The 15838-nt window shown below is 37.5% G+C and overlaps 1 protein-coding gene across 1 annotated transcript in view; it reads right to left on the minus strand.

Annotated features, from left to right (window-relative positions):
* Window positions 1–1101: 1101 nt before the first annotated feature.
* Window positions 1102–15838, minus strand: part of IFT56 (intraflagellar transport 56) — a gene marked incomplete at both ends in the record, with an annotated part of 43388 nt that continues 28651 nt past the window's right edge. The window contains 6 exons of the mRNA XM_079543989.1: window positions 1102–1213; window positions 2478–2611; window positions 6034–6140; window positions 8278–8347; window positions 9886–9969; window positions 15281–15369. Of these exons, the coding sequence (XP_079400115.1) occupies window positions 1102–1213; window positions 2478–2611; window positions 6034–6140; window positions 8278–8347; window positions 9886–9969; window positions 15281–15369 (596 nt within the window). The remainder of the gene's footprint in view (window positions 1214–2477; window positions 2612–6033; window positions 6141–8277; window positions 8348–9885; window positions 9970–15280; window positions 15370–15838) is intronic.

The raw sequence follows: 15838 nt of genomic DNA on the forward strand, positions 1-15838 counted from the left end.
TTTCAGTGGTAAAAGACACTGATGTTACATGGCTGAGAACCATGTATGTTTCATAGAAACCCAGCCTCCTAATTTTCAGCTTCAAAATCAGGGCCAAGGCCACTGGCTTGCCTTTGTATGACTACTGAACATACATTTAACAACCAGACATAGATCTATCCTTTTCCACAGCTAAATGAATATACTATTTGAATTCCTTCAGCATGAAGCAACACAGACCGACATTCAACTGTAAATTCAATTAAGAGCTTTAATCAAAGCACAGACAGCAGTGAATACCACATCCAGACTCCTCTCCCTCCAAAAAAAAAAGATACAAAAATACTTCAAAAGTATTTTACAAATTTACAAATTGTAAATTTTACTTTTACAAATAATATACAAATGTTTTCCACTGCAAACCATATAATACATTTCTGTGTTACAGCTATTGTCTTCTTTTAGAATCATGTCCAGAATTGTTCTCCTCAGAACACATTAGAGTAATTACCTCAAAAGTATAATAAATTTATTTGCAACTAGGGTAGTAACAGCTGAAGAAAATTATTCTAAAGATTCAGCTCTGGTTCTTTTGAACATCAGCAAAGCAAGATTAAACACTCAAGTCAGTCAAACCTCCATGCACTGAAATTGATGCTATCATCATGCTTTGTTACTAACCTAGAGAGCACATAAGCTAATTTGAATCTCAGCATTTGGGACTGATTAACCCTCATCTTCAGATTTAGTGTTAAGAGAGATAACAGCTCTTTTACAGCTCAGATATAAGAGACAATTTATCCAGGAAAGGACAGTGTTCAGAATGTTTTTTTACCCTAAGCTGGTAGTATATAGAACTCTTTACATAGAAAAAAAACATCAATAATAATGGTTTAATGAACAAAAACAAGAACAAAAACAAACAAACCCCCCCAAAACCCCAAATTGCTGGCTGTTTTGCAGTCTCATTGAACGACACTGTTGTTCAGCTTGGTCAACTTGCTTCATGTCTGAAGGTCCTGCAAAGAAGGAAATACTCAGAATGCATGGGAGAAACCAAACCCCAAGTATTAAAGTCACTCAGAAAACAGTAACTGACCCTGCTCGTTTTGTGGCACTGGCTTAGACAGGGACTCGGTTCTCCTTGGCCCACTTTTTCATGATGCGGATAATGTATTCCACTTGAGAATTACCAGTGCTTCTCAGGAGATGCAGTACTTCCCGCAGAGTCTCTCTACAAAGGTGAAAAGCAAAAATTTAAATGAAGGTAAGAATAAACTGATAAAATAAAGAAGCACTCATATCCAAACTATTGTGTACAAGGTGGTTTGTAGGCAGAGAGATCCATTTATCTGCAGAGTAGAAACAGGCAAAAATGCACAATAGTTTAGATACTAAGGGAAACAAAACAGTGTCTTGTATGCAGTTGCAACAAGAGAGAGAGGAGAGACTTTTCATATATAAATCCCTCCTCTTACAAAATAGTTCTCCAGAACAAAACAAACCATTTTTCTTTAATGCTACTTACTTGCTAGTCTGAATAAAGCAACATCTAGTTTAATGCTACCAAAGCACCTTACAACTTACTAATACATAAATAGCATGGAAACAAACTTACCAATAGAACAAACCGGTATGAAACTGCAGTTTGCTAGCTACTTTACAAGAACTTGTGTGCATAGAATAAAACAGGCAAGCTATGTATATTCTACTGCGTCTATTGCAGCACTTGCCAAAAGGACACTTGAAGGGTGTACTGCTTAATGAGATTATTCCAGCACAGAAGGAAATACAAAGAATGTGTGGAAGCCAAGATACACACCTTCCAGTCATGTACAAAATGGCAACTTTGGCCAGGGGAGAATGGCCATCTGGCAACACAGTAGAATATTCACAAGGGAACAGTTCTTAAATACATCCTCACTGCTCTCTTTCTTCCGTTCAGTGAAATGGACCAAAAGCAAAATTGTCAATAAAACAGATTGTTTCCTTTAAGCTTTCATCAAATAAGTTCTTTTGACTGTCAGTTTTCAGAAAGTAAAGTTTAGCAAATTTTTCAGTCTCTCACTTAGTCATTGTTTAGAGAAACCACATCCTTCCTCAAGTGCTGAATAACTGCTCTCTGATTTCTGTTCTATGAATCTTAAACTTTCATGGGACAGTTTTCCATTCTTAGGCCATCAACGAAATGAGGACTTTTCCCTCAGGACAAATACATTACTTTTATAACTTAGATCTTACTATCATAATGACCAGTATACTTTGGTTGCCGGCATTTAGCCATTCACTGATAAGACATTCTCTACCATATATTTTCTACCTGTTGTGGAAGATGCAATTCAAATTGAACACTTTATATGGAACCACTGGCCAGAGTTTCTATTCTCCAACAGGTCAGTAAGTATTTGAAATAAATAACTGCTCCCAAAACTAAGATGAAGATTTTAGCTTACAGCTAATTGGAAATAGGAAAATTGCAAAAAAAAAAGAACACTTACTTTGCTTCTCGGCCAGCTAAGATCATTTGAAAGACACCAACACAAGCACCTCTCTTGCCTTCCCAGTATTCAGGATTACTGTCCAGTCTCTCCAGCACATCAAATGCTTTGGCTGCATGGTAAAACTGACGCATCTGCACAAGAAGAGAATCACTGCATATTCCTGGCTATATGACCATCTTTTGGAAGAGGATTAAAACTTTTGAGTTCAGCTTTCTGAAATCAGCAGTAAGCCACAGAAGCAATGTGCATTTATTCTTCCATTTTTCTTCTGGCAGCAAGTGACAGAACAGGTACATTTCAGTTCTATGTATGGAAATGGTTGGTATTAACATTATTGCTACATGTCTTTGAAAATATAGACAAATCGCCCTGTGAACTTCTATTAATTGGTTATGATCAGCACTGTTCTTCTTTCGATCATATACATTTAACAAAAGCTAACAGAGTTTCTTACCCACTTTCACTTTTTCCCTCCAAATCAGCATTAACTTTAAAGTATGAGTTGCCCTACATACAGTAATATCTACTGTACCAAAGTCCTTGATACAACATCGACTCAAATTAGAATAACAGAATCATTAAGATTGAAAAAAACCTCTAAATTAACGAAGTCCAACCACCACTAGTCCAAAACAATCCTAATATTTTAAAACACAACCTGTTTTTCTCACACAGAGATGGTCACAGAGGTGGATCTGTATGTGTTTTGGGTTAAACTCAGAGCTAAATTTTACATTTCATTGTACAGTATGAGTTAAGATTTGGTGATTCTATACAAAAAAATTTTCTTAAGCATAGGAAAACTGACTACGCACCGTATCTTTTCTGCCTTAGACTCTCTACTTGTAAGTGGGAACAAGGAGCAAGAGCGTTATCTATGACTGAATATTTTTCAGTTTAGCAAGCCTGAGTAGCAATGTTGTTTGTGGCTAGCATCTTTCAAGAGGAGAACACGGAAGATAAACATCCTTTGGTGGCTGGAAGCCTGTCCTTTTTTCTCAGCAGATGCAGGCTGTGGGAGTTATATTGGGATACTTAGAGAAGTATAGGTACTGCACAATGAGTAATAATTCCTTTTTCTTCAGGCGCATGGTAATGTTAACCACAGGTGACTGGCAAGCACTTAAATGAATGGGAATAAAGATAGTGAGTATAAACAGACATCTCAGCTCAGAACACACTGAACAATGATCTCTCCGAAGTGGCATCTGATGTAGTTCCATTAAGCAGATACCAATTTAAAGTCCTATTTCTACCTCACATAAAAGCAAGAATTGCTTCAATTCTTCCAACTTCTCTGCTGCTTCCTATATGAATGGATAAAATGGTATATTCCATGAAAAATAAGTTAGAAATTAGCCAGAAGTCTTGCATGCTAGATTCCTCAAGCAACTGCTATCAAAACAGACAGCAGTTGGGCATCTAGCTATACCTAGTCTCAGATAGCTGTTAGCCTTGCTAAACGATATTCTTTCAGCATTCTTTTGAATGAAGTCTTGCATGACTGCTTAAGTTACAGTTATGATGGAGTTTGCAGACCAACCTCCAGTATAATACGATATTTCAGAAACAACTGGAGGATGTTACATAAATTCAACAATATATTGCAATTGCCAATTAGTGGGAGAAGTGGACGCAGCTAATATTATAGAAAGACAAGTTATACTGCATTAATTACATAGCCTTTGAAATTAAATTCCTTGCTCATTTGTGGCCATGTGTAGCCATAAATACCCTGAAAAAATTTAGGCAATTTTTAAGAGCTTTAGGTAAATCCAAAGCATGGAGCTGCCTCTCCTATAGTACACAATATGGTTTTGAGAAGAATTTAGTAGAAGTAATCAACTGATAAAAGTGAGACTTAATATAGCCTAGAGACAAATTTTACGTAAGATATGATTTTCAGCTTGCTTTGATAAATTGCAGCCAGGGGAAATACCAGAGGTGACAGCCACCTGTTTGAGCAAAAAAAGAGCAGACTGTGCCTGACTAATCTGGTGGCCTTCTACAACGGAGTGACAGCACTGGTAGACAAAAGAGGGGAACTGACGTATCCCTGTCTTGATCTCTGACAAGGTTCCATACCACAAGGCCAAGTGCAAACTGCTGATGCTCAGAAGGTTAGAACATCTCTCTTATGAAGAAAGGTTGAGGAAGATGGCTTACTTAGCCTGGAAAAGAGAAGGATCCATAGCCACCTCACTGCGGCTTTGCAGTACTTGAGGGGAGCTTAGAAGCAGGAGGGAGACTGACTTTTTACATGGTCTGATAGTGATAGGACAAGGGGCTACGGCTTTTAACTAAAAGAGGGGAGATTTAGGTTAGGAGTTAGGCAGAAATTCTTTACTCAGAGTGGCAAGGCACTGGCACAGGCTGCCCAGAGAAGCTGAGGGTGTCCCCTCAGAAGCATTCAAGGCCAGGCTGGATGGTGTCCTGGGCAGCCTGAGCTGGCGGGTGGCAGCCCTGCCCACAGCTAGCACAGCTAGGTTGGAACAAGATGATCATTAAGGTCCCTATCTAAGCCATTCTATGGTGAATGAAATACTTAGAGAGTATCCTTTTCGTTTTAGAGGAACGCTTACAAGACCACAAAGTTGATTTTCTGATTTACAGTTATGAGTTGTTTAGGATTTTGAGAAATGTTACTTTGTCAAATGAAATAGCAAAAAAGAATGTTATAGAGAGCATGCAGGTATTGCTGCTCTTTGGAAAGCTTGGTTGAACTGAGAATTTTTGAAAGGTTTTCAACAAGACTCAGTTCACTGTCCTCTATGACGGCAAGTTTGGTCACTGTATTTCTAATAAGCCTACACTAACAGCAACTAACTCTTGTTCACTCACTTAAATTAGTAGTCTTCACTGAACAAATTCCTCAAGAATTGCACCTGTTCTGTTTTTCTCACATCTGCCTTAAAGCAGTGAACTATTCTGTTTTCCAATCACAGATCCACAGATCATTTTTTCTTTCTTCTATAGCATCATTTACAACCCTCTCAAACCAGCAGGTCCTTACATCTCTACATTCATCCTGCAGACAAAGCTCACATTTTCTATTACACATTTTGCAGAACAGGATCAAACCTGAATCCGAGCTAAGTCTCCTTGTGTAGAAACACCATCTGAAGAATTAGATATTAGGAATTGAGACAGAATTGTAATCAGCTTCCCATGTTCTCTTCGCTACTAACACAGCATTTTATGAACTATAAAGTGTGGAATAAACTATTGTTATCAACAGATCATGCAGTAGTTTGCTGGTATTTTAGTTACTGGATTGTCTACCAAGAAGACCCATAGGTTAAAATGCTAACTAAGCCTTGCCAATTTATCTACATTAATAACCATACCCCTGTTATAAGTGGAAGTTCAATACTAATGACAAAGATGAGAAGAATTAATTTAAAAAAAAAAAAAAAGGCTGTTAATGCAATTGCCTAATTAACATGCTGTACACTAAATTCCAAAGCATCCAGATGCAGAATCATGGAAAAGCTCTGATCCAGCTTTTTTCAGCTTTTTTTTTTTTTTTTTTTTTTTTTTAAAGAAGACTCACTTTGTAGCAATCATTTGCAATGAGCTGCAATAGGTTAAAGGATTCTGCTGAGGTCTCCATCTTCAGATAGAGCTTCCAGGCCAACTGTGGTTTCTTATTCATAATATCTGTAATAATGAAAAAAATTTTAATGGGATCATTAAAAGAACCTGCCATGCACAATACTCAATGCAAACGTGGAATAAATGTTTCTGAATTTCACTGTCAATGTAAATGCATTCCTTGCCCTGTAAGCATGAAGTTGGGAAGAGAAATGCATCCTTATCCTTTCCCTTCCTAGTGATAACAGCAATTCATCAGAGAACATTAATAATTGTGGAGTATACAACTCACTTTGTATTTCACAGGTATGGCAACAAGCACAGCTCATATGATTTCAGAAGTGAATAAGCAATAAAACAAAGTATTATAGAAGGTTTTTATGCAGGACAATTAACTGGGCAATCAATTTAGATGTTGAAATTTAGTATTTTGTGTTCTTATGCACTTAAAGATTTTAATGTGCTGAAATAAGGTCTTTGATAATTGGTGCCCACCTCAATCTAAACAATGAATTCCCACGGTTCACGGAAAACCAAAGGACTGATAGAATAAAATAAAAGCTCCTATATCCTACAGGCATAATAAAATGTGTCATTATGATCTACTAGAAAAAAAAAGAGTCCAAATTCCTGAGATTTCATCCTAGTTTTAAATCTTAATTTATGACTGGGAATTTTCATTGGCTTTCAAGCATAACTGTTCATACACAATTTGAAACAAAAGAAACCAAATCTTCTATCTCAGCCAGTGAAAATGTCTGTTAGCACATTTGAATATAAAGAATTCTAAAAATTGATTTTATGAAAGTAAGGACCACGCTGTTAATGTGAGGCTTACATTGTTACTTCTGGACACATTCGAGTACTAGGAGAAAAGAAAAGGAAGTATTTCTTTCTTTTTTGTGTCCCATCAGCTACTCACAGAGTAGACGGTTGCTTGTACATGGAAAACTCTCATGCTTTTTCAAAAGAGGGACTGTTCAGCTTTTCATATTTGTTCCCACTGTGCCAATATATATGTTGCAGTAGAATGAGTAGGAATCATCAACAATAAACAGCCAATATAAAAACACAGGATGTTCTTATTTAGGAGGCAGTATCAAGTTTCATCAGCTCTGGATAACATAGGCAACAGCAAACAGCCAGGACCTAATTTCCACATACAAACCCATCTACCTGGAGAAATGGACTACTGTGCTCATTCAATGGCTTTTTACCTCCTCTTCAGGAAGAATTTGATGTAAATGGAGCAACAACCTCAAACAAAAAAACTTATTGTCTAGCTTCCAAAAAAGATGCATCTTCAGTGCTTTCTTTCCTTTGGAGATATTTCAGGATTGAATTGTGTATGTGTATTGAATTGTGTACTCAAGACCTAATCATACTCTGACATAAATGAATTAGAATGCCCTGTAATTTCCTTTCAGCTTTTATCCAGAAGGATATAATAGTAATTTATAAACTTGACACAAAAAGATCAGTATATTCATCAATGAACAGTTCCTTATGCAAAAAATTCTAGAAGCTGTTTGGAATGAAAAATGAAAAATTTAAGATAGTTATGAAGAATATAGCACCTCTACTGAAGCTTCAGGAGGAGTTCAGAACGCTCAGGCACACCTGAGAATAAATAGCAACTTTTATGAAATTGCCACAAAATTTATAATTGATATTATAGTGTTAATTCTACCTCTTGTAGAAAAGTTTGTGTATTCGGAGTACTGCACTTCCAGAGGTATCTCAAAGAACTACTGTAGCACAAAATCAAAAGGATGAGCAGTCTACTGAACATGCATGAATTCCCTTAGCCATGGGAGTACATGGAATTGTACAGATCCTTGTGTCTGACCCAGTATTGCTGCTCCTATTTTATGTTTTACTCTGAACATTTTAAAGTTTTAATGCAGTCTTTCAAGACAGGAAACCCTCACTCAAGCAACTGAGTAGACAATTGAGAAGAAAAATGTTTGCTGGTTAGGACAAAACTGCATGGACGGAACCATAACAGCATTGAAGCTGTAACTGCTTAGTGAAGCCAGACATATGAAAGGTGCAATAACCACCCACACTATAATGAGTGCACAGCTTTTCACTTTTAAAGTCCTGAATCCACCTACAACATTACATTCAATTAGGAAAGCGGATTGCCAAGACTGATGCAATAGAGGAGGATCTGTATTCTGTTGAGAGTAAAGTGACTCACAGCAGCGAGCCAGCCAGCTAAGGTAAACAAAATCATTCTTTATCTTCTCACTCTGGATCAAAAGGAACACCTGCAGGAAGAAGGAAAATAAAAGATTATATATATGCACGTACTTTTAAACAAACACAAAGCAGACCTGCCTAGTTTCAACATGCAGGTAAGGCTGAAGCCATGCAACAATGGCTTCATGAGATGACTGAGTTTGCAACTGTAGTACAGCGGCATATTGCTATGTTGGGTAGGTGGAGGACTGAAATAGTGCAATGCTTATCAAGGGACTGCTGCAGCTTCGAAATGCCAAGCTGTGCAGAGGGTGTGGACTACTCTGAACAAGTGCCAATAAGTGGCCATGAAACTCGAAGAGCACAAAGGAACACTGGGCCTGTGGGAAAAAGTATTTGGAACTTGTTTGTTTAGAAAGCAATGCATGCAATTTAATTAGCATCATCCTGAAATACCAGAAGTTTCACTATATACATGAGTCTTTCTTCCCCATATGTGTCAGAGTTCATTTTAGGTGAGCAAGAAGCCTTTTCTTACCCTTTTGCTTTCAGTAAGGTTCTGAGGCAAAACATTAGTCTTTTGTAACTTACTTACATGCAAACACAGGCTTATTACATTCTGCATCTAAAGGGGTATGTGTGGGAGAAGTGATGCATTTTGAAATGCACTCTGGCTTTATTCACAGAAAAAAAAAAACCCGACAACTATATATGCCTTTTTGCAGGGGTATTTGGGACTATACTTGGGATGCTTCTGGCAAAAAAAAAAAAAAATCTTTAAAGGAACAGATGTAATATGTACTGAAATTGTGAGTTCCACAGAAATAAAGAGCTCTGTTGCGAAGAGACTCAAAGAGTTAGAAAAAATTAGAAAGGAGAAAATCAAAAAACAAAACAAAACTAAACCTGTATGATCCACTCCAGACTATTTGTTTTATTTTTTTCTGGTTTGTATTCTGATAGCCTTGTGGAAAACATAGCTTCCATTTTCATAATAGCTATTTGCTTCTGCATATTTTAGCTGTAATTAAGTTTCTACTGCACATAGACAAAAAAAAAAATGCTCTGTGTAGAAGTTAATCTCTTCCAGCTGTATCTGGATGCTGCTGAATAAGATAGTGAGCACTTCCTCTTCTCCTCCCACATCTCCCCAAGGAAGAAAATGTGTTTTTTTGTTGTTGCATGCTTTTTTTTTTTTAAACACAAATTTCTAGGGACACCTAGCAGCTCTTAACTATACAGTGTCTTTTACTCAGAATGCTCTTGTCAGGAACAATAGGACTGCCTGAGATCCCAGACAAAGTGTAGGAAATCTAATTAAGAAGGCATTCTTTGATCAATTAGAGAGAGCTGCAAGCACTCTTGTGACGCACCACAAGCTGCATGACTCTCCATACACCTCGTATTACAAGATTAGCAAGATAATCTTTTTTGAACAGTGTTCACTGTGAGTTTCAGTTCCTTTACGAATGTTCCACACAGTCTAATTACTGGCAACCAAAATTAAGGTGTAGATGGAAAAAAAAAAAGAAGAAAAAAAGGAAGAGAACAGGAGTACGAGGGAAACATTGCTATTGTCATTTTTTTAAAGAAAGTAAAAACATACCTCTTCAGCTTCACTAAAAAGGCCCATGGAAGCTTTGGCTTGGGCGTAGTTGAAGTTAAAAGTGTCATCATTGTAAAAGTAACTCTGGTAAAAAAAAGCCACACAGAAAGAAAGAAAAAAACTCAAATGGCGTAATAAGATTAAAAATAACATCCCACCCCAACTCTGAGTCAACAACAATCAAGAACAACAGGAAGGATAAAAGAAAAACCCACATTATGAACATACGACATTTATAAGCAGTGGGTAGAAAATTATGGACTGGATTTCCATCCTATATTTGTGACTATAAACACAGCCGGAACATTCCACAGTATTAACCATGAGATATCTGGAAAATACTCCATGCTCTAAATTGCAGTGGCAGCTTTTATGGGCGTAATTTTCACTTCGGTCATGTGAAGACATGCTGTGCTGCCATGGTCTCTTTCACCTCCCAAACACTTACTTCACCACGAGAGCACTAAATAAGTAGCTGACTCCCTAAAGGCTTAAGGAGGTGAACAGTTTGTTTTTCCAAGACTACTCAAGAAGTTCAACAAGACATCCTGTGGATCTGGTTATGTGACAGATGCTAATCTGAAACACTGGATCACATGAAAGAGGTGGAGATGCCGTGCCAGGCTGTAGCCAGAGAGCATAAGTTGTAATAGGGCTTTCCTAAGCTCAAGACTTGCTTACAGAGAATCCTTCTCTTAGAGCAGTACTAAGCTGTTCTCTCCTGTGATATCAGACAGGACACAATTAGTTAATGAGAGATCAGGTTCATCTGGCTGCATCTCTTCTGAAACGCTGCATAGGCCAAAGCAGGAAATAAAATTCTAGATACAGATTAGCCTGATGTTTGGATTTGACCCAAAGAGCTTAGATTTGATCGTAGTCAGATGTCCAGATTAAAGTATAATTAAAATGACCAAAGTTAGCTGAGGATATTCTGCATTCGGTACTGTCACCACACTGCCTCACAGGCAGATCTGATACAGGTAAACTGGATCACAATACCATAGCAACAAGCAGGAATGAGACTGAGGATCTCTGCCAAGCAGAGGTACAGTGCTTGTGAAAGAACCTAGGAAAAAATGAGGATGGTTTATCCGGTGTCCATGGTTATCACAAGGAAAGCTTTCTGGGTACACAATAGCAAATTGCTGGAAAAATAACGTTTTTCCTTATATAGCATCTATAAGAGAAACAGTGTATTAGGAAGATTAGCAAACTTTGGTTTGCTCCCTCATTAAGAGTGAGGAGGAAGTGAAAATCATAGCTAGGACTGTATAAAGATATGTAAAGCAAGGGACAAGACCCTTTGCCAGGGCTCTCTGTCTTCTGTCATTATGTAGAGACGCTTGAGGAGCCTCATTCCTTCCCTGTCACAGGCAGTCACAAAGACCCAGCCCACCCACATAGATCTAGCCACCACCTTGAGAGAAGAGGTGAGAAGTTGTCAGCAGTTGCCAGATGTCTAGCTTTCACCTAAATAATCTATGCTAAGGTCCAAAGGAGCTGGCAAATACAGCAAGCTATGTGAAAGCACGAGGATGAACCAACTGGGGGAATCTCAAACTAAGTCTGTGCAAACATTTCAGTACCCTTAGGATGTATTAACTGGTTTCACCAAATGAGAATTACAACACTTCACTGTATTTTTCCTCAATGATAGTTTTGTGTGAATCAGCACAAGTCTCAGGTTAAGCAAAGCTGGTAAGCTAGATGCTGGTTTTACTGCATGAATAGCTCCTTCTGTTCAAATACCCTCCATTGTATTTTTGAATTAAAACTGAAAAGAAGCTCTGTCAGCAACCAAACTCAAAAACTGTCATTCTATCCTGGCTGTATTAATGCCAGAGACCAGAACTGCTGCAAAAACAAGACTAGTAGAAATGGACCCGTTTTGCAAGATATTCAGGGCAGCTACATGGTTTTGTTCTTTTTTTTCAGTCATTGGACTTCACTCTTTTGTGGTCTTTTTACTGGCCTTCAGTCTTTGTATTAAACTGTGCTCTGAGTGACATTTATTCCAGCGAGGCGCTCAGATACTCAGCTGAACAACGAAGCAGTCGTTGTGGCCAGAACTCAGCTGAGCTTGAATTATCTTGTCTTCTCAGATGATCTTCAGTGCTACGTCATTCCCAGAGCAGCTGGTCATACATTTATAATAAGTGTCCTTTGAGACACTCTCATGCCTTAAGGTTTTTTAATCAATCATAGATGAAGGTGGTATTTCCCACAACTGTGATGCAAACATGTCTTCAGAGAGTGCACAGCTCTACATAAAGAGTAGCAGAGATTGTACTGAAGTTTATTTCTGTCAATAAGAAAACAAAAAGGTGACTGAAAAGCCACCTAATCCTGCTCTGTAAAATGGTACAAGAAGAACTACTTGCATTCCCATGGCCTAACTAAATCTGACCAGTGGCTAAATTCTGCTAGAATTGATGAGTATCATCTACCCTCAAATGGACCGTGCAAGGAAAGCAGTAGTAGGCAGAAGGCATCTGTCCTTAGTCCTTGCTTTTTATCAGCACCATTATGTCTCAGAGTGCCAGTATCTATAAACCCTTCCAAGAACTTAACAGATACATTTTTTACTAGGCTTCATCATTTTGATACAATCTATAAAACCTTCCAAAACCTTGCAACTCAAGGATGAGCCATGACAATAAGTTTGATAAACCATATGCTTTAAGGGACAAAATTAATTTGCTTAGAAAAGATGTTGTGAGTTTACTGTAATTCCAGCAAGCCATATATTGCTTTCAATACAAATCAAATATAGGTTTCAAATCTACCTGGTCTATTCTAATCTTCATTTTGTATCACTTTGGTTTCTTACCAATCTTCATTATGACTAATTTTAGTTTCTTATATTTCTATAGCAAATAATACCTATCTTCTAAATCTCTTAAAACAGTATTTCAATTTCTATGAATTCCCTGAATTACTTTTCTTTCTGTATTGCAGAAGGGTCCTGTATTACAAATATTTCAAATAAGAGTAAACCATATACCACCATGCAACGAAATGCATCAGTTGTTTTTCTATTGACCTTTCTTTTCTAGCTTAATATTTTGTTTAATTCTTATAACACATTCACTTTACAATCGTGAAAACTGAAGGAATGCTAAGAAAGGTTATCTTTGCCTAAAAATGTTTCAAAACAGGTATGTGGTTAAAAATAGGCATGGACAACACTGTTTCCTGTATGTAGAACATACTGCTGTACACTCTTCTTCTCTGATGATTGATTCTGGCAAACTACTACTGTGAATGGAAAAGTTCAGTTGCAAACAAAGATCCACTTACATATAACATGTAACAGTAGTGTTCATACTTTCAGTAGAACAGCTAATTTAAAACAAAAAAAAAAACCAAAACCACTGAATATTCTGTTCTTCCTTTTTTTCCCCTTCAGACTTTCTTTCCAACCTTTTCCACACCATTTTCCTTTATACCCTCACAAACAGAATTGCCTCACCAAATGCCCTCAGTTTAGTACTTCTCTTATCTCATGACTTTGTCCTATCCATTCATTGCCCTATTGCCCACTTTCACCCTCTTAATTTCTGTTTAGTGTCTTGCTCACTTCTGACACTTTCCTTTACAAATGCTAACCACGCTTTACTTTCCAATATTAATGATTACTCCTTTTGCCTCCCCAGATGCTAGTATACTCTCTTTTCTAAGCTTTCCCGTATACACTGACAGTGATGATTAATCTCATTTAACTTTGGCCTTTCCAGGTTAGAACTAGTTGTTAAAGAGCTGTGCATATCTTTGTGGTGACTCATTCCATTTAAGATAACTATAAGAAATACACGAGATGAATTCTCCTCTTAAAGTTGTCATATGTCCATATTGGCTATATGCTGACACATGATGATCAGTTTTAACTAGAAATCTAACTCTTAGATGGCCTAAGTTAAGCAAATCTCACTGATAGTTTCTACTGCTCCTTTTCTTCAATTAAATACACACTTCAATTTAGGGTAATAGGTATCTTTTCATCCCACTATAGTGGAGCCATTCCAGTTGCTACAGCCACTTGGGATTTCCTCATTGACCTCTCCCCTGATATAGTTTAAAAACATCACACTTCTGTCATACTTCACCCATGCTTTGGCATGATTACAACCACACACATATTCCTTAGGTCTCCCCTCCCTTAGAACATCATAGCTCTCTTCCCATCTAGTGCATCTCCCATATTGCTTCTTTTCAGATTCTCATTCCTCTTCTTATCAAATACAGATTTCTTACTACTCTTGTATACAATCACTGGAACAAGACTGCAATCTGGGGAGATCTCTTGTGGCCTTCCAATACTTGAAGGGAACATATAAACAGGAGCAAGAACGGCCGTTTACAAGAATGAATTGTGATAGGACAAGGGGGAATGCTTTTAAATTGAGACAGGGAAGGTTTTGGTTAGATATGAGGAGGAAGTTTTTCACTCAGAGGTGGTGACGCACTGGAACAGGTTGCCCAAGGAGGTTGTGGATGCCCCATATCTGGAGGCATTCAAGGCCAGGCTGGATGTGGCTCTGGGCAACCTGGTCTGCTGGTTGGAGACCCTGCATGTAGCAGGGGGTTGAAACTAGATGATCATTGTGGTCTTTTTCAACCCAGGCCATTCTGTGATTCTATGATCAGACTACAACCTATCTCTGGATCCTCACATCTGATTTATAAGTAAATAACTGTAAGTTACAGTCATTTCAATCCATTGAATGCAAGAGATGTGACAGCATTGCATTTTGGTAACTGTAAATTCCTCTCACTTTGAAAAATGCAATACTACCTATAGGATGCCACTCAAATTGCTTCTGTAAAAATAGCACTCTTAGCTTTCTGCTTTGGTAACACTGCCCTATCTTAACCCATCAGTGACTGCTTTCTCTTTAAAATTTAAGCTTTATTACTTCCACGATCCTTCTTGTCTTATCTTCCTTACACACTCACGCTCATCATACTTGCGTTCCAAGTTAACTAGTGACAAAAATCTCCATCACTCATTTGATAAATATTTAAACAAACATTTGTTTTTTAGTTCCACACTGATACAAATTAGTTAATTGCTATTAGTTAATATTTTGTTTAATTCTTAGTTAGATAGTTAATAGCTACCTTTCTCTTCTCCTGTGATGCCACCACAAAGTCTGATACTGGTTAAATTGTAGGTTGAAACCATCTTGTCCACCATGCTGCACAATGCTACCTTATGAACTGCTCTCATACATTTGGATCCATTTCCTGTATTGACCAACTATGTAGCACTGTTGTTCCTGTGTTTCTATTATGTTTCTGCATCTTCTTCTGTCTTATACAGTATAGCATAATTCCATAGGTAGTGATTCTATGTATTACAGTACTACCAATGCTACATAATAACACTAACCTTGACTGAGTTGAGGTAAATCAGGACATTAGCAAACTGTCTAAGAAGAAAGAAGCAGGAGGCCATGCACTGTCTCCCTGGAATGGTATCTGAAATTCAAAAGAGAAACACAGATTAGCAGAATTTAAAAATTACGTGGTAATGGAGGTCGCTGCCAAGATTGCTGGCAGCTATGAAAGCAACTAACTTCTAAAAATAATGTAACTTGCCTTTTCAGGCAAAGCAGTACACTGGAGGTTAGAAAAGCTATTAGATCATCTTGTCAACTTTCTCTACAGCATACAATAACTATCACAGATTGTATTCAAAAGCACATTCTACAGAAATAAATTGCTTAAGTAATAGGACTTTTTCCATGACAAAATCTACGCAGCATTGTTTTACTACAAATTATTCTTACTTTTAGAAAACAACATTTGATCTGAGTTTGTTATTCTGACCTCATACTCTTTTGCTTTAGAATTACACTCTTCAGTTATCCCAGACAAAGCAGCTCCATATATTCTAACTTTAGTTCCAGTAAGAGAGCAAACTTCAGACACCAAGAACATTACCAAA

The sequence above is a fragment of the Tetrao urogallus genome, assembly GCF_951394365.1.
Source record: "Tetrao urogallus genome assembly, chromosome: 1".
Taxonomy (NCBI): Eukaryota; Metazoa; Chordata; class Aves; order Galliformes; family Phasianidae; genus Tetrao; species Tetrao urogallus.